This window comes from Giraffa tippelskirchi, chromosome 6 (genome assembly GCF_054371585.1).
Source record: "Giraffa tippelskirchi isolate mGirTip1 chromosome 6, T2T-mGirTip1v1.2.pri, whole genome shotgun sequence".
Taxonomy (NCBI): Eukaryota; Metazoa; Chordata; class Mammalia; order Artiodactyla; family Giraffidae; genus Giraffa; species Giraffa tippelskirchi.
In genome coordinates, this window is record NC_137280.1 from 32,974,159 (window position 1) to 32,994,558 (window position 20,400).

General features: G+C 42.3%; 1 protein-coding gene across 14 annotated transcripts in view; it reads right to left on the reverse strand.

Annotated features, from left to right (window-relative positions):
* SAMD12 (sterile alpha motif domain containing 12) overlaps positions 1-20,400 on the reverse strand; it is a 442,508-nt gene that overhangs the window by 179,871 nt on the left and 242,237 nt on the right. For 12 of the 14 annotated variants that reach the window (XR_014058046.1, XR_014058047.1, XM_081505307.1 and 9 more), the window contains one exon: positions 6,581-6,721. Coding sequence is in view for 12 of the 14 variants with exons in the window: in XM_081505307.1 (XP_081361433.1) it covers positions 6,581-6,721 (141 nt within the window). In the remaining 2 variants the exon portion in view is untranslated. The remainder of the gene's footprint in view (positions 1-6,580; positions 6,722-20,400) is intronic. The other 2 variants (XM_081505301.1, XM_081505299.1) reach the window with 1 other exon arrangement.

Below are 20,400 nucleotides of genomic sequence, written 5' to 3' on the forward strand. Positions count from 1 at the left end.
GGGCACTGCAAGAGTGGTTCCATACTACAGTGTTCCTGGGGTTGAGGGAAGCAATTACAGCTCAAACGGGAAGATATTAAGAATAAAACAGTAATCTTGATTATGATGTTAAAAGTTTACACTTTTGACCTTGTGAAGCAGGGGTCCACAAACTATGAACTAGAAACTGTGCTTGTAAATGAAGTTTTATTGGTGCACTACCATGCCCCATTCACTTCAGACTGTCTGTGGTTGCTCTCCCATGATGGGTGGGGGAGGAGGGTTTACAACAGACATTCTATGGCCTGTAAAGACTAAAATACTTACTATCTAGCTCTCCACAGAATAAGTCTGCCAACCCACTTTCATAGACTATGCCATGAACTGTGCTGTACAGTTTTCACATAAAATCTCATGCAATCCTCATATCATTGCTGTGAAACAGGAATAACTCCCTGGACAGATCAGAGGTGATACAGTGTAATGGATACAATTTGCTGTGAAGTCAGACAGACCTGTATTAGGCTTTTTACTAGCTGTCCAATACTGCATCTATTATTTATATTCTCTGACCTCAGTTTCCCCATATGTAAATTGAAGCTAACAACAGTACTGATTATGCTAGGGTAAATGTCAAGTGTTGATGTGACAATTAGTGCATTGCTTTGCATATAGTAAATATTTAATACTCATCAGCTATATGAGAAACAGCTTTTAGTATCCCTGGGTGTTTTTCTTTCTAGAAATATCCTGTAATAAAGAGCTAAGGATGCCCCCTGTAAGTTTGATTATGGATTAATTTGGTGGATCCCAGAATAATTTGCACCACTCTGTGTATTACATAAAGCACCTTTTTTTCCTTGTCTCTCATGAATCGAGCAGAAGGAAAGTATAATCATGTTATTTCCTGCTCTGTACTGCATTTCACAAAAGACAGCTGCAGGTGCCCTGACATGGCTGAGTTTCCTGCAGGAACATGGAAGCAAGCAAGACCACCAGAGGCACAGCCCGGCCACTCCACAGACAGGACGCAGAAGACCAAAAGGCTGCAGGAGGGAAGGAAGCACCTCAAAGACACCAAAGGGAACGAGAGTAAAGCAGGGCCAAACATTGATTATGTTGCTGGCAAACGTCAGGTAGTTACAGGGCCATTGTGAATAAAGGCAGGGCAATTAGAGACCAGCATTTTAGCTGAAGGATGGTTTTGGCTTTAGATAATGAGCTGCTTCAGGAATTTTTGTCACAATTCATTGATAGCACCCATAAATGGATGTATTTACTATGAGTCCACCATACACATTTTTAAAGCACCTTACAGTTTTTGTCTTTGGACAGCATCCAGAAGAGGGACAGCAAGAAAAAGGAGGGCAGAAACTTCATCTCTCCTGTGTTCAGGTAACCTACAGTGACAGGCTGGAGCTCTCCTGGTCTATTTGTGATGATTTTGACCATGTTACTCTCATTGCGCTCCTGGTGGCTAAGTGACAATGACTGGTGTAGAAGAAAAGTTTAAGACAAATTTTAAAACATCAGTTAAAAGTTAGAAAATTAGTCTTAATTATCTATTAGTTTACTTCCTCTAGAAACACGGTAGAATGAGCTTTCAGATGGATGTATCTAATTTGGAGGTCTGATTACAAACTGAAGTAACTGATTTGTGTATAATTTCCACATTCAAAAGGATGTTGTTTCCTTGAGAGGAAATCTTTAGAGTCCATTCATTTGTTTCATTTTGGAATTAATTTCCAAGTTTGTGGCAGGTTCTTTTGAATGCCTCTAGTGAGGTAAGACTTCATCCTTGGAGAATTGGGTTCCTCTTTAGAAATGGCAGCCCAATATTTAGCTTTAGATCTTGTAAATAAAGTGGGTAATCAAGCATGGAGAAACATGGTGGGTCCAAGATAAAGCTTGGAAAAAAACCAAATATAATCCAATTATAAAATAAGTAAAGGATCTATAATAGATGTTTACCCAGAGAAGAAACACAAATGGCCAGTAAGCACTTGAAACGGTGTTCAATATCATTAGCAGTCAGGGAAATACAAATCAATATCACAGTGACATTCCACTTTACACATATTAGAATGGTTATAATAAAAAAGACATACAATAACAAGTGTTGGTAACTATGTGGAGAAACTGAGACCCTCATAGACTGCTTGTGGGAATATGAAAGGGTACAGCTTGCTCTGGAAAACAGTCTGGCAGCTCCTGTAGTGGTTACACATGGAGTTACCTTATGACTCTAAAATTCCATGCCCAGGGATATGTCCAAGAGAAATGAAAACAGGTCCACACAAAATGCTATACAAGAATGTTCAAAACAATATTATAGAAAATATCCAAGATTCATAAACAATCCAAGTGTCCAACTGATGAATGGATAAATCAAATCTGGTACATTCATATGAAGAAATACAATTTGGCAATAAAAAAAATGAAATACTGACACATGCTTACAACCCGAGTGAACGTCAGGAACATTATTCTAAGTGAAAGTAGCCAATTGCAAAAGACCACGTATTGAATCATTCCATTCATAGGCAAGGTCTAGAACAGGCAAATAGAAAGTAGATTAATGGCTTTTAAAAGTTGGTGGTTGGGGAGCGTTGGGAAGAAATGGGGAATGACTGTTAGTGGGTATTGGGTTTCTTTCTGGGGTGATGAAAATGTTTCAAAATTAATTGTGGTGATGGGTGCACAACTCTGTGACTGTACTAAAAAATCATTGAATTTACACTTTAAGTAGTTAAACTGTATATTCTGTGAATTTATTTCTCAATAAAGGATAGTATAAAAATAAAGCTTTGATATAAATTAAGGAGGTTGATTTAATTTTGTGGCTTCTTTTACTGACCTCTAACTATGTGCTGTACTTACTGTCGCACTGCACTGAGTGACGTATATATTTGAGCTCATTTAATTCTCATAACACCCTATGAGGTGAGTAGATTTACTGATCTCACTTTTCAGAGATCAGGAAATTGGAACACAGACAGACTAAGTAACTTCCAAGAAATAACACACCAGTAACTGTTGGGGCCAAGATTTAAAATTCAGGCCTGTGTGATGCTACAATTCACGCTTTCTCCTTGTTTCTTTTTAAATATTTTATTCTTTAAACAGTTAATATGAACGTATTTCAAGACACAAAATGACTTAAAAAGCATAAGTCCTCTATCTCCCTTCTTCCCAGTCCCACAGGTAAGAGTCTGTGTTAGCTTCTCGGGTATCATTTCCTTGTACATAAAGCACGTATGCATATTTCTCCCTCTTTCATTCGCAAATGCACCATCCTCTCCACCTTGTTCTGCACCTTGCTTTTTCTACTTCATTCAGCATCTCCAGATCTTCCATATCATTAGTCCTCATTCTCATGTTATAACTTCCGAGTACACAACACTGCCTGGATGTACCACAACTTATTTATCTGGCCTCCTAACGGTGGACACTCAGGATCTTCCTAAACTTTTGCTACTCAGTTAAAGCTTATGTTTTGAAATTGCCTTCCAAAGCATCAAGGAAACACATAAGAAACTTAATCAGTTGTGAATTAAGTCCCCATCCTCACAAACTGGCTCCTCTGAAGGCAACAATCCTCATTTAAATGTGTTAGTAGGAAAATATTTCTTAAAAACAAAAATGAATTGCATTACACTAGAATCATAGTCTCATGTGAGCTGAGAAAGAGAGTGTATCTCTAGAGATTGGAGAGGTGAGTTATACTCTTTCAGGGGAAAGTGCAGGGATTTCCCAAAACGAAGGAATGTTCTAAGACATCTGTTTATACCTATCTAGCATATTATTTCCAGTGATGAAGATTTTCAGAGATGAGGGATCAAATATTCAATACTGAATCACATTATCGCTTGCCTGGTATATTTTCATATGATATACAAGTTAAGTCATTCAGTTCACCTGGGTGGAATGGAGTCACAATTCTTATTATAGCAAACCTAGACCCAAAATGTTTTAAGGCAACTCTAGCTGATTTTAGAACTTCTATTATGAGTCATAAAATGACTTGTCAATTTCTGTTTCCCGTTTTTTTTTTTTTAAGTAGTCATCCTTTCAATAACGTATGTATTTTCAAAGGCTATCTGACATAAAATGAGTTTGAACATTAACATGGAAAGGACAAGCAATAAAAAAAAGTAATAGGAGTGCAGACAAAATATCCAAGAGCTAGAGAACATGATCTCTTCTTCTAAAGGGAATGGAAAGAAAGAATTCTAAAGGCACTGCTTTTCAAAGTGAAAGACAATGACAACAACTCAATCGAAAAGGCTGAACTTCGCATTACCTTCCCAGAACACAAACATATATTTAGCTTAATAGAGTTGAGTACTAGCTCAGGAAAAATCTTATATATTATGCATCTAGGGCGATGAAAGCTGTAGAAAATGACTTTGCAAAGCAAACACAGAGCAGACTGTCAGTAGGAGAGGCAAAAAAACAAGTCCAAAGGCACATGTGATGAGTCCAGGTCTCATTCTATGTGTCACCACAGGAGGAAAACAACAGAAAACAACAGAGCAGAGGAAACTCCAGATGCTAAACAGAACCGGGCAGGACGACACTTGTGACGGAAGCTTAAATGATGTGAATGTGTTTTCTGATTATAAATGTAATATGGATTTATACTTGAAGATTTGAAAAATTTAGAAAAATATAAAGAAAACAAAATCACCCACAGTGTCACTCCCCATGGAGAATCATTATCAAAATACTGGCTAAACCACTTTCAACTCTTTTCCTATGTGCATATAAAAATAGGTCTTTACAAAATTTGGCTCATATTATAAATGAAATTTTATATGTGACCTTTCCCCCTTCTTCCTATTACTTTGAGTACTTTCCCATGTTGTCATATATTCCTTGAAAATATAATTCCAACAACTACATTATATTGTATCTTCTCATTTTACATAAAATTATCTGATTCTCCCTGTATTGCTGAACTTCTAGGTTGTTTTTAATTTCTCAGTTTTATACATAGCACTGCAATGGGCATTCCTGTGATAAATCTTTGAATCTCTCTGTGCTTTAGAAACTTAAAAGTACATCACTAAGTTGGATTCACATTTGAGTCACTTAGCATACCTGTTAACTGTAAATTTACCATTGAAAGTCTCTGGAGACCAAAGCAGATAATGCACACCAAATAAACAATATATTTCCATATCACTTGAAGTCTGTATCTATCCTTCTAGAACGGTCATCTTTCAGGCAGTACGTTGCTTCCTCTAGGCAAACAGACTATTACTGGGTTAATCTAAGTGCAATAACATGAAACTTGGCTGACCCAGATTTCTTCAATATCAGTATGCATGTAATTACAATATTCTACAGATTGGAAAATACCCACGGCTCTCAAAAATACATATTTTATCATCCTTTCATCCAAAATGGTGTACAATGAGCATTTAAATAAAACAGGGTTATAGCTGACGGTGGATGATAGCAACCAGATCTTACCTAGACATATAGCTTACATATAGTGTACCTTAAAGTTTTCTTCAAGATTCAACTTTATTCTGTCACTTCCAGTTATAGGGCTTTTAAACGCTTTCAACAAATTGAAATTATTAACAATTCTTGTTTAGAACTATATGGTTGCAATATTTCAGTTTTAAATTCTCCATAGTCTATTTAAAATTTTATTCTATTTGCTTTTCAAGATGATAAATAGGGTTTGCAAAATTCCTAGAATGTGTGTGTATACATACATATGTATATACATATATATGTGTTGTTGTTGTTTAGTCACTAACTCATGTCTGAGTCTTTTGGGACCCCCATGGACTGTAGCCTGTCAGGCTCCTCTGTCCATGGGATTTCCCAGGCAAGAATACTGGAGTAGGTTTGCCATTTCCTTCTCCAGGGGATCTTCCCGACCCAGGGATGGAAACTGCCATCTCCTGCGTTGGCAGGCAGATTCTTTACCACTGAGCCACCTGGGAAGCCCCCACATGTATATGTACACACACATATATTGATATATATATATATATATATATACACACACACACAGACAGAGACATACCTCTAAAATGTTTTTCTCCCATTAGTTAGTGAAAAGCGAAGTAAAGCAAACCACAACAAAAATCCCACTTATATCATGGCCATATGAACTATAGTATCACTCAAATTTCAAGGCCCCTGCAGAATTAGTAGTTAGACTAAAATAGCTGGGCTGCACTGTGCAGCTGTGCAAACTGCACACTGTACAACTTGAGGCGGTGCAACTGTATCCTGATCTATGTTACTGGTACTCTTTGGGGCTTGTGCAGTGCACAACCTTTATAGCTGGACGTGATGGATGACCTTGAAATTAGCTCAGATAATTCTGTTTGTTTATCTATTACTCATCTGTACCTCCTTCCCCCTAGTGACCTATGAAAAAGAGGAATTTTAGGAGGGAAGTGACCTTTAAATCTATATATATATATTTTAAAAATGAAATAAATTCTGCAAAAACACCTCCAAAACCCCAAAACAAAACAACCCAGTTTTTCCCCAGCTCCCCTCTGTCATGATGGTAAGGGTTTCTTTCCTTCCACCTCCCCTCATATCCACCCACTAGGCAGCAGCAGGGTACCTTGCGTGAGTAACTGTAAGTTTCTGACTTCTTCTCGCACCTTCAGCTGGAGCACCTGTTGCAAGATGAGCTGCCGGAGGTTCTCCTGGGCGATCCCCATTCGCTCAAGCTTTTTGTCTGTAAGTCTCAGCAGGGCTCGCCCTGCAGGGTTTCAAGAAACAAAAGGAAAAGCAAATGAACAACGCTGGAAAAGGATTTCCGTCTTCCTCTGGGCTGACTTTGCCCTAACAGAAGTCTCCATCTAAACACAGACACTTCAGAATAGAGGGTCCTCCTTTGTGCCTGCTGACAGGAATGGATAGGCAGGATGGGAAAAAATAAATCCACAAATTTAAAAAAGCACTTCAATTTTCATCTAGTATTGGCAATCCCTGACTGACCCACGCATTGAGTTAAATAGAACAGCAACATTTTAACCTGGGCATTTGGGTCACGGATTGTAGGTTTCCATAGAAACAATGCGCTCTGTTGGGTGATGGGTTCTGAGGCTTGCCTATAGGAACCCGTGCCACTGATGAGCAGCCTGCAGAGTTAGATGCTCTAACTGTGGTTATAGGGAAACTCCGGCAATGATTAACCAGGTTACAATGTTTCTGTGAAACATGCATTTAACGTTCCAGGTTCATCGGCAAGCATCCACCTCCTGTGCTGCACCCCTGGCGCTGGGCTGGAGCTCCGTCTTTGGCTGGTGGGACCTACGCTACTGTTGTTTTACTCACTAAGTCATGTCCAACTCTTTTGCAACCCCGTGGACTGAAGCTCGCTAGGCTCCTCTGTCCATGACATTTCCCCAATATCAGAGTGGGTTGCCATTTCCTTCTCCAGGGGATCTTCCCGATCCAAGGATCAAACTTGCATCTCCAGTATTGGCAGGTGGAATTTTTACCACTGAGCCACCAGGGAAGCCTGGTGGGAGCTATGCCTCAGCTCAATCACTGGTCTAAGGCGAGGGTCCAGCAGGGTTCAGCGTGGGCATCGAAAACACTACAAAACAAGGCGCCTCGGGTGTGAGTGCCCTCAGAAAAGACACCCTGGGCCCTGGGTAGCCTGGCATAACGTTGGTTAGTATAAGTCACTCAGTTGTGTCTGACTCTTTGAGACCCCATGGACTGTAGCCCACTGGCTCCTCTGTCCATGGAATTCTCCAGGCAAGAATACTGGAGTAGGTAGCCATTCTCTTCTCCAGGGGATCTTCCCAACCCAGGGATCGAACCCAGGTCTTCTGTGTTGTGGGTGGACTCTTAACCATCTGAGCCACCAGGGCAGCCTGGCATGAATTCCTTTCAATCCCTTTCTCTTCCCGGTGTGGGGGTAGGGTCCTGCATGCTTCCCTTGCTACTGTGATTTCTATCAAATTCTCCAACTCTCTCCACACTCTGCCTGCCCTGGAATAAGCACACTTCCTTTTGGAGAGTTTAGTGTAAGAAATAAAGGGAATGATTATTGCTAAATGTCACAGCACCCCCCTGTACTCCTCCAACACCCCCAGTCACCAGACTTGCAGGTCTTTTTTCACTAACTGATGACAAATAGACACAGTCCACCAGTGATTAAAGGTAAGTCTTTGGGTACATTTTGCTATACACTTCAGGAACTAAATTCTCTACCTCCTTGAAAAAGAAATTCAACAGCCCAAAGGTGGGGTTAATGGGCATTTTTTTCTGAGGCACAGGGAAACCTAAGTGTCTTCTGAGTAGAGACAGGTGAATGGGGAGAAACAGTTAGGAGCAACCTGTGCTGTTCATGCCTCTCTTTACCTTCCTTTAATCTTCGCTAAGTGCATCAGTCAGGGTAAGTTAGGTTCCATGCTGCAGTAACAAGTAGGCCCAAAATATCAGTGGTTACAATGACGTTTATTTCCTGCTTATTCTCATGTCAACTCCAAGTCCATCCATTTTGAAAACTGCTGATCACTGTATCAGAGGGGAAAGAGATGTGCTAGAAGGTCTCAGAGCATCAGTGAAATGCTCAGCCTAGAGTCACTGACAAATCTTTGGCTGGAAGTAATCACAGGAACTTCCCCACCCACCAAGGGTCCACACATGAACTGTGCTCCCATCATGGGCCAGGTAGAAGTGGGGGGAACAGATACATTTGATGGGGAAAACCGGTAAGAACCACACCAGTATTGATTCGGCTCTGGATGGGTGCCTGGCAAGGAAGTGAGTGCAGGAGGTTGTGGAGGTGGGTGGTGGTCTGAAGCCTCAATAAAATCTGTACGAGGAAAAGGAAGGAGAGGTCAGGGAAGGGGAACCTGAGGAAGCTTAACAACAGCGGGCAGGTCATGATGGCCATGAGAAAGGAGGCAAAGGACACACACACATACTCTCAAGTAGTTGTGTCTGTCTTCTGTAATAGGCAGAATGATGCCCTTTCGGCCAAAGATGTCCATGTCCGCATCTCTGGGACCTGTGAGTTTGTTACCTTATATGACCAAAGGGACACTGCAAATGTGATTTCATTAAGGATCTTGAAATGGTAGAGTATCTGACATTATCCATGTGGGTCCAATCTAATCGCGTGGGTCCTTATAAGCGAAAGAGGGAGACAGGAGAGCCAGAGAGGGGAGAGATGTGACAACAGAAGCAGACACTGGAGTGATGCGGCCGCGAGCAAAGGAACTGAGCTTCTACACGGTGGAAAAGGCAAGGGAATGGATTCTCTCCCACACCCTCCAGAAGGAATGTGGCTCCACCTTGATTTTTGCCCCCAAGGACCCATTTTAGGCTTCTGATCCCTACAACTCTAAGATAATAAATTTGTGTCATTTTAAGTCACTAAGTCTGCAGTAATTTTTTACAGTAGCAATCGGCCTTGTGATCGGAACTCAACATGTTTCTGAGATGTCAACTCATGGTTTTAGATTTCCTTTCCAATTCCTTTCTTAATTTCTGGGCACTAGCGTACTGCAAGGTGGAGAGCTAAGGAGTGGTAAGTCTAAGACCCAGGCTTCTAGCACAGCCCTGCCTTCAAATATTCTGCTATCAGAACTTGGCCTTGAAATTTCATTCAGAAAACACATAATGGGACTTGGGTATCATTTATGTGGCTAATTGGCTTCCAAATAGCAAGAATCTAGTGCTTTATACAAGCCTTCAACTCAACAATGAATACTGCATTTTTTTTTTTTTTTTTTAAAGGCAAACTAGGGGACTTTCCTGGTCGTCCAGTGGTTAAGACTCCACTTTCCAACACAGGGAGCTTGGGTTCGATACCTGATTGGGAAACTAAGACACCACATGTTACCCAGTACGGAGGGGCGTGCTCCCAAACAGGAGAAAAGGCTGGTTAAACAATGAGACACACAATTCAGATTATCCAAATCCTTTCCACCAGCAGACTGTAGATATCATCTCCCCTTCTGTTCCTCATTATTTGGGCTGTGGTTTCACAACCTGCAACATTCTGCTGAGGTGTTGGTAGGGCAAATGAGAACTTCGGTCCTGAGAGGTTGGCTGGTCCATCATTAGTGCTAGTAAGTCAGAGGGAGAGTTTTATTCCAGTGTGCATGGCTCAGTTTCTTTACAAACAAAGAAACAAAGATGCTCCCATCTAAGAACCTCCAACTTCAACCTTTCCATTAATGCATCTGACATATCAAAGTGGACATACAGAAGCCCAGTCAGAATGTTATCTCACCAGCTCCGAATGGGTAAGTTACAAAACTCTTACAATACTGTGCATTTCACATTATGTGGTACGAACAATTATACCTATCAACATTTCACCTCTTACATGCTTGGCTGTTCAAGTTGTTCTATCAAACCCTGAGACCATAGATGTTCTTACTGTTGTTATTTTTTATTGTTTCCAACGATAGAAAGGAAAATTGAGAAAAGCTGAAGAATATTTAAAGCATGAGTGTTTTTCCTAATTCTTACTACTCTACTTTAGTTGTGCTTTATCTTCCTTGGTAAGAAAATAAAAGTCTTAGACTACAAGAGAGAGATTAAGGGAAATTATGTAAGAGAATTTCCTGATAAAATATCTTCTGGAAAAGATCATGATATGTACACCAAGGAATTTAGGAACAAAATCTGATTTGCTGCCATCCCTGGATGGTTTTTACGGAAACATGCAAGCCTGTGGTCCCAAAAACTCTTGACAAGCATTAGATATTTTACAGGAGCAAATGCCTGCACAGCCTCCTCAACAAACACCTGCTGACCACAAAATAGAGTGTCTAAACAAGAGTGAGTCAGGGGAATGATAAGGAGTCAACAATCATCAATTGTATCTCTTTTTTTTGGCAATTTATATTGTCACTTTTTGTTGCTTATCATAAAAATCCAACTGTTAATTCAAGAAACATTTTTTGAGCACTGACTGTGTCCTTGTGACTTTGCTATTCACTCTGGGGATAATGAGGAACAAGACAGTCAGGGTCACTCCTGGAGCTTTCAGATTGATATGCAAGGCAGATAACGATCAATGTTTACAGGTATGTCAATGTTAAGAAAGGGCAAATATGAGAGCCCAGACTGGGTGAGCTAAACTAGTCTGGGTATCAGGGAGCTATCAGTGAGCAGGATATATTTAACCTGGACTTAGGGAGTAAGTAACAAGAGTAAGTAAATTAGACAAGACCACTGGATAAAGCCAAGATTTTTTTAAAGAGTCCAATAGCCAAGTAGATGGGATTCCCAGGTGGCTCAGTAGTAAAAATCTGCCTGCCAAGCAGGAGATGGTGGTTTGATCCCTGGGTCAGGAAAATCCCCTGGAGAAGGAAATGGCAACCAATTCCAGTTTTCTTGCCTAGGAAATCCCACGGACAGAGGAGCTTGGTGGACTATATAGTCCATGGGGTCTCAAAGAGTCGGACATGACTTAGTGACTAAACAGCAGCTAGATGAAATGAGGAGGCTGCTATTACAGACAGAGGAGTGCTATTATGACCGTTATAGTTCTGCCATTTCTCATAGAGTGTTTTGACTGACCACCTGGCTCTGTGGTCAGTTGCCTACACAGGGAGGGATCAAAGAGAGAGAAGTGAGGAAGGACCTCCTTGGTGGTCCAGTGGCTAAGACTCCATATTCTCAATGCATGAGGCCTGGGTTTGATCCTAGGTCAGGCAGGGAACTAGACCCCATATGCCACAACTAAGACCTGTCACATCCAAATAAATAAATAAATATATTTTTTAAGGGGGTGGGGGGGAGGGAGAGAAAAGTCAACCCAATTTCAAAAAGGAAGCATCACCTAAATTTTCTGATACTCCAACTGGTTCCAAATGGCATTTTGGTAATCCAGGCTGTTGGGCCTTTCACAGACTCATAGACTGGAGTTAGAAGAAACTTAAAGGCCTTCATATTGATCATTCTCGTGCCTTTTACTTCTTTCCTTTATGAAGTACTTACTGAGCATCATCATATGCCTGACCCTACTCTGTGTATTGGAGCTAAGGTAGAAAAGTATCTACTGACTCTGGAGCTTACCACTCCTGCGGGAGGGAGACAACGCACGTAAACCTATATATGAGGGTAGACAGGGCCCCCTACTGGAAGGATGGTGCTATTGCAGTTAAGGTGGTGAGAAAGGGGTCGCTCTCAAGAGGTGACCTTGGAACATAAAGAAGTGTCAAGGAAAATAGAGGAATGTCAGGAAGGTTGGTGTCACTAGGGCAGAGAAGGCAAAAGAAGTGAACCTAGGAAACGAGGTCCAAGGGAAGGCAGGGGCCAGATCACACAGGGCCTTCCCGGCTTTGGTGAGGTCTCCTGATTTTACTTTCAATGCGGACAGTTTTGAGTAAGGGATGAACTGGGCATAATCTCAAATATGCAAAGACTCCCTTGGGTTACTACATGGGGAATGAGCTGGGAGTGGGGAGTAAGTGAGGAGCAATGGCAAGAGCCAGCACACCACCAGGGCAGTCAAAATAGGAAGTGGGGATGGTGGCTCAGATAGTAAAGCATCTGCCTACAATGCGGGAAACCCGGGGTTCGATTCCTGGGTTGGAAAGAAACCCTGGAGAAGGAAATGGCAACCCACTCCAGTACTCTTGCCTGGAAAATCCATGGATGGAGGAGCCTGGTAGGCTACAGTCAATGGGGTTGCAAAGAGTTGGACACAACTGAGCGACTTCACTTCGCTCTAGGATGGAGGTAAGGACATAGTAAGAAGTAGTAGAATTCTAGGGACTTCTTTGGCGGCCCAGCAGTTAAGACTTCACCTCCTGATGCAAGGGGTGTGGGTTCAATCCCTGGTCGGGGAGCTAAGATCTCACAAGCCTTGTGGCCAAAAAAATCAAAACACAACACAGAAGCAGTATGGTAACAAATTCAACAAAGGCTTTTAAAAACGATTTAAAAATTAATTTTAAAAAGAAGTAGAATTTTGAATTACGATATCTACAAGTGGGGTGTGAAAGAACAGCAGACACCAGAGATGAACTCAGGCTTCAACCTGAGTCACCAGTGGCTGGGGATGCCATTTCAGGGCAGGAAGTTGAGTCACTGCTTCCAGAGAGGATTTTCCTAAAGGGAGGAAATCATGGTAGTATTAGTGCTATTATTATTATTATTATTTTTTTTGAGAGTACTTGGGATTTAGAGAAGTGATGAAAAGTACAGAATTAAACAAAGGAGGACAGTTAAAATATTCCTTTCTGCCCACATTGTTTTCATTCATTCAATACTCTCATCAATCCCAAAGCTCTAAGGTGGCTGGGGTCAGGTGAGCTCACACACATTCTAGTGGAATTTAGAGAAATCAGAGGGACCTCTTATGAGCCAAGGTCTGTACTGCTGAACCCTAACAGTGGTCTTGGGTGCTAAAACTGTTTCCTAGAACCCCTTGCAGAAGTTCCAGCCAGGGAATATTCCAAGAGGAAGTTCACCCAGCAGAAACGTGGATCTGATGTCCTGCTAGCAATCTTGGAAAATCAGATTTTTGCCCCAACTGCAGCTTAAGCATTACACAGAAGCCATAATGTGTGTGGGCTAATATAATGTCAGCTCCATAAGAATAAGAATCTCCACTGTCACACATGCCCCACTGTTGCCTATGTGGTGGTACACAGTAACGATCGAGATATATTTATCAAATGATGTACTTAGAGTCACTAAATGCATGTTGTCTTCTTTACTCACATACTGATGATCTCAAGGCTGTTAAATTAGTGCCTTTTCTGCTGCAAGAATCATTGTTGGACATCAACAATGAGAAATTGAATGTAATAGAGGGAGGGGGTGGCATTTTATTAGGGTTGAACACAGAAACACCTGCCAAGTTGAAAGGCACAGAGAACTTGGGAATAAATGACCGCTTCACCTTCCTACAGGCTTGAACATGAAAGTGTTAGTGGCTCAGCCATGTCTGACTCTTTGTGACCCCATGGACTTTAGCCCACCAGGCTCCTCTGTCCATGGAATGCTTCAGGCAAGAATACTGGAGTGGGTAGCCATTCCCTTCTCCAGGGAATGTTCCCGACCCAGGGATCGAACCTGGGTCTCTTGCATTGCACGCAGATGCTTTACTGTCTGAGACACCAGGGAAGCCCTCCTACAGGCTTCACAAAAGACAAATGCCTTTTTCTGCTTTTGAACAGGCACCAAGTGAGACTACAAGCTTTGCTGAGCAGATGGGGAGTGAGAACGGGAAGTTGACAATAGACTTGGGGAGTGGTGTCCTAGTTTCCCATAGTCGCCCTAACACATTACAAACACAGGGTTCCAAACAATAGAAATTCACTCCTCATAGTTTAGAAACCAGAGTTCAACTTTGGTGTCACTGGGCTGAAACCAAGATGTCAGCGGGACCACACCCCACTCTGGAGGCTGTAGGGGAGGATTCCTTCTTTGATGCTTCTAGCTTCTGCTGGCAGTCAGGGTCCCTTTGCTTGTGGCCACATTGTTCTAATTTCTGCGTCTATCTTCACATTATCTTTTCCTCTTCTGTATGTATAATCTCATCCTGCCTCTCTCTTAAAAGGAGGCTTGTGATCTGCTTTGTATGTGTGTGTGTTAGTCGCTCAGTCATGTCCAGCTCTTTGTGACCCCATAGACTGTAGCCTGCCAGGCTCCTCTGTCCGTGGCATTTTCCAGGCAAGAAAACTGGAGTGGGTTGCCATTCCTTTCTCTGGGGGATCTTTCTGACCTAGGGATTGAACCTGGATCTTCCACATTGAAGACAGATTCTTTATCATCTGAGCCACCAGGGAAGCCTGTGATTTACTTTAGGGCCCACTTAAATAATCCTGGAAAAAGCTCCTCCTGGGAAGACCCTTAACATAATCCCATCTACAAAGAGTCCCTTTCCCTAATAAGGTAACATTCATAGATTCCAGGGCTTAGGACCTATGTCTCTGAATGACCATTATTCAGTCTGTTTTAAATTGGAAGGAATCTCTGAGAGTTCTGATTGGCAAAGGGTTCACTGTGTTCCCCATGAGGAAATGAGGCTCAGAGAAAGTACTTGACTAAAACCACACAGGAAATGGGAGGAGACTTGTGTCTAGACACGTGTCTGGTCTGGTCTCTAGTTTAAGTGACCCCTATCTTCTGTTCAGAGAACTGTAGCAGAAGCCCTGGCACAGCTTTCAAAGAGGAATGACTGCATGTTGCAAGGCCTGATGGGAATTTCAGGGTAAGCAGGAGGGGGCAGAGGATGCGCCTTCAGCTCCGACCTTACTGGAAAGTCCTGATGCACCTACAAGTGAGCAGGGAATGCCACTTTCCCCAAAGAGTGAACTACTGGGCCTCTTTTCTTGCAGAAATAGAGGTCACTGAACAGCTCCCTAAACAAACAGCCATTTGTGCATGGGGCTAGCTCCAAATCTGATCCTGATACAGGTGACACACCAAGTGGACGGCCCGGCTCTACCCCAGTCCTAGCTGGGCCAAAGTAGCAGAGTGACGGGCTGGGCACACCACCAGGTACTACAGCCTGAGCCCATGTTTCTTCAATCTCACCATGACTCCAAAGTCACAATTTCTGGAATAACGATACGATACAAAGAGAGAAGCATAAACACAAACGTATGGGATTATGAGCTAAATGGTGCAGATAAAGGCTCCGGAAAGCACATGTGAGTCTTAATCGCCTCAGCTCTACAATACGGCTAAAAATGACCCTATTTCAGGAGGTGACTGTGAGGATCAAATGACAAATACAAACTCGTGCCCTTTGCAAACTGGATCCACCATGACGATGCCATGTGGGTACTACCTGGGCACTATGGTTCTCTGGCTGCCTGAGGATGCTTCCTCCTGCTTCCTTCCACTCCTCCTCACAATAATAATAATAGCAACATTAAACCCAAGGGCTTTACATGGATCACCTCATTTTCAACAACTCTCTGAAGATACTATTATTATCTATAGTCGATTAAAAGCTACTAAACATAGCCAAAGGTCACATATATACTAAACTGTAGATATAGGAGACAAATATATGTAGAGGCCATGCTCTTTAACTACCTCCCTAAACTGCCACCCAGGAATGCTTTACATAGCCTGACACTTCTGCCAATTTTCAGGCAGGAAAGGTGAGGGTCAGGAAGTGATTACCGTCCCTGAAGACTTAAAGGCAAGCAGTGGGAACGTGGGAATAACCTCATGATGCACGAGGCTGAGATCACCCTTCCACTCCCCTTGCAGTGGAGAATGACAGGGGAATGAGGGGTCTTTTAGGGGAGCCGTGAAACAGCTTCATTCCTTCTTCCTCATAGGTCCATGTCTGTACCAGGGATTGAACACATCTCATCTCTTGCTTTTGGTGGGGAGGCCTGTTCCTCTTCACCTGGCCGGGCTTTTGCGTGCATGCCAAGTCCCTTCAATTGTGTCTGACTCTGTGGAACCCCATGGACTGTAGCCTGCCAGGCGCCTCTGTCCATGGGATTCTCCAGGTATGGGTTCTCCATGAGCGGGTTCCCATGACCTCCTCCAGGGGATTTTTTTGAGCCAGGGATCGAATCCACATCTCTTATGTCTCCTGCATTGGCAGACAGGTTCTTTACCACTAGTGCCACCTGGGAAGCCCTGCTGGGGCGTTCACTAAGTTAAAAAGTCCCTGCAGGACTTTTCAAGTACTGCATCATTTTTTTGTTATGTTTACCTTTTATTTTCTCATCTCTTCTCACCTCCCATTATGTAAGAAAGTTTCCAATCACCTAGCTAGAGCCTGACTCAATGGAGGCACTGAACAAATTTCTTAAATTAATGCTGGGTGTGTGACCCAGACCCACAAAATTTACTAGAATGATTATGGTTTCTAAAGAGAGATGCTTTCTGTCTTTCTTAGATCATGTCCCAAGGGGCAATATAAGCTTAGACTTGCTGTCAGCGGCTGTCTCTGCCACCATATGGAGAGAATTTGCTGGAGAATTAATCCAACAGAGAGAGAAGAGCTGAGAAAAAGAAAGGGGGGTGGTGAGAGGAGAGGAAGAGAGGGAGGTAGATAAGATAACATTATTTGATTTCCTGAATATAGCCCTGCCTGAAGTCAGATACCCCTGGGTTTCTCATTGATAAAAGTCAATATCAAGGGGGAGAGGGTGGGGAGCAACCTGAGCTCATTTGTACCACATGTACTCAAGAGAATCTTGACTTTCAGAGTCAAGCATATCTTCGATTCTCGGTTGAGCTGCTGTACTGTCCTGCTTATCACCATTTCAAGAAAGCCCATCAGGAGGTAGGTGAGGAAGAATAATCAGAACCTATGGTAACTTATTTTCAAAAAGTTAATTATTGGCAAATTTTGGTATTTTAATTATGATACCTTACAAATTATGTGGAATATATACCTTAAGACCAACTGCATACTTCTGTATGTTTGATGCACATGGGTTTATCTCCTTATCCAATTACACCAGAGGTTATGGACTCAAATGTTGTCAGGATAACAAAACTGTGTGAAGAGGAACCCTCTACAGGACAACTGGGACTAGGTGGATGACAATGGACAGGTCAGTCTGGCTTTTTTCCCCCTAAAATGTGCAATTCTGATACATTTTTGTCATACTAGAATACAGGCTGAGTGTTGCTACTTCTATTTTTAAGCTAAGAAGGGAAAATCCAGAAGTTTCATGAAAACTCCTAATTTAAAATTTGCCCCCACCTCATATTATGATCCAAACAAAGCATGTAGATGGGTCATATCTGACACATAAATTGCCACTTTCAATAGATGACTTTTACCCTTTCTTCCCCCACGTGGTGTTGAAAAAGACTCTTGAGGGTCCCTTGGACAGCAAGGAGATCCAACCAGTCAATCCTAAAAGAAATCAACCCTGAATATTCACTGAAAGGACCAATGCTGAAGCCAAAGCTCCAATACTTTCAGCTCTGATGCAAAGAGCTGACTCATTGGAAAAGACTCTGATTCTGGGAAAGATTGAAGGCAGGAGAGGAAGGGGACGACAGAGGATGAGATGGTTGGATGGCATCACTGACTCAATGGATATGAGTTTGAGCAAGCTCCAGGAGATGGTGAAGAACAGGACTAGCCAGGTGTGCTACAGTCCATGGGGTCACAGAGAGTCAGACACAACTGAGCAACTGAACAAGAGCAACAGCCCCCAGTCCCACCCACCTGCAGTGCAAAGGGATTCAGGCAGCCCTGCCTTCAGGATTTCAACTGACTCCAGGGTCTGAGATTCCATGCTGTGGGACCTATTCTAGATTATCAGCTAATGAGACCAAGGGTGGCTGACGACTAGTCTGAATCGGCTCTTGGTATTTTTATAACCTAATGTGTAGTGCAAATCTATCTTCTCAGGTAACCCCTAACCCAGGACCTGATTTCCTAAAGGTAACTGAGAATCACCAGCTCCAGAGTCAACAGGACTCTGAGGTCAGCCAACCGATTGCCTCACTTCCTGGCAAGAAGGTGCACAAAACCTTCCAAGACCAATAAGTCCCCTCTCACTTCTACCTGAGAACGCAGCCCACTGCCAAGCCCAGTCACTTACTTGGCTACATTCGGAATGATTAGCAGTAAATTAAAGCCCGCTTCCCTGTGTTGAGGAAGAGAAGGGTTACTGGACATTTGCACCGTGGTCACTGTAAGTAATTTACCACACTGACGAGGACTGTATGTTGATTCTTTAAACCAGTCTTGCATAAAAAAGACTTTTCTCTTTTAATTTTTAAAAAATGTATTGTTTTTTACTAAAGTATAATTGATTTACAGCCTTGTGTCAGTTTCTGCTATATAGCAAAGTGACTTAGTTATATATATTCTTTTCCATTGTGGTTTAATCCCAGGATAAGATGATTGTTTTAGATAAGCTAGGTTTTTGGTTGAATATATTCAGGTGCCGATGATGTTCAAAGGAGGAAATGAAAATAATGCTAATTCCCAGCCAAAATATTAATATAAAGTATCAATATGAGGGTAAGAAATTATAGGGCTTTTCAAAGAGAGGGAAAATGTGGCCTGTGCACTATTTTTCAGCTCTCTAAGAAGGCATAGACAGCTTACAAACAGTAATTTAAAGGTTAAATCCTTGTATGTTGTTGGCAGAACACACAGTTACCAAATCCTCTCCAAAAATTAATTTAAGAAAACCTGAAAGCATTTTGTTTGGGGATTCTGCTTTAGACTCTGGGAAGACTCAGTAATTACTTCCCTTGTACCTCAGAGCGGATTTTTCAAGTGAGGAAGTATAGTATCAACTTATCCAAGACTATGGTTGAAGATTTATGGTATCATAAATTGCCTTCAAGGTCTTTTCTGCTTTGGCTAGGTAGACCAGACCTGTTGGTGCATTTGCTTTTATTTGTCAGTGTTTGTATGCATTGCTTTGGGGATTCTCGGGTAATCGAATGTCACTAGGTGAACAACCCACCACACACTGGGCATCTTTCAAAATTAATTACCAGGAAGCACATGAGATATTGACAGTCTCCCCCACCCCTGTGGTATTTCACTCATGGCCATAACAACCCAACACGTACAGAGCCTGAAGAGGCGGGCGCTAGGCTTGCTGGTCTCTTTGCACAAATTCATCCCCACCAGTGACCCAATGCCAAAGGAATGTTTAAAAAAGTTTCAAAGCTACTTTTTTTTTTTTTAAGTCTATTTGGACTCACCAGGAGTTAGCTGCAGCATGCGGGATCTAGTTCCCTGACTAGGAATCGAACCTGGACACCCTGCATTGGGAATGCGGAGTCTTAACTGGACTGCCACCTGTCTTAACAACTGGACCACAAAGCAACTATGTGATAAAACCTATAGCAAGAACCATGAATCTACTAGGAAAGCTTTGGTAAAAAAGAAAGAGGTCTTGGGTTTGGAGTTGAAGGTCAGGGCTGGCTTGACTTGCTCCATGGTTACTATTGTGATGACTCACCTTTCTAGGCTTCAGTTTCTTCACTTGTAAATTCACTTGTAAAAAGGGGATGAAATGATACCCTCTGCCCCATGCTGTGCTGATTAAGCACTCAATGAAGTCAGTAGAATAGAGACTGTCATTGCCATTTCTAGGAAACAGACCAAAAGCAACATAAGATCCTATAGGGAATGGTGTAGTTCACTCCAAAACTATGATGGAAGCAGCTGAAGGACAGGCATCCTGATGGTGACACTGGGAATCCTTTCTCAGGATCTTGGGGTAAAAAGGTAAAGAAAATTTGACTTAGTACATCCCAGACTTCAAAAGTCATTAATATGACAAGCAAGCACAGTGGATCTTATTTGCGTGACCTTGTCTATTTGGGAGCTGTTGACACTTGGGGCTCGGCATTCCCAGTGGCTCGGTGGTAAAGAATCCGGCCGCAGCGCAGGAGACATGGGTCTGATTCCTGCGTTGGGAAGATTCCCTGGAGGAGGAAATAGCAACCCACTCCCGTGTTCTTGCCTGGGAAATCCCATGGACAGAA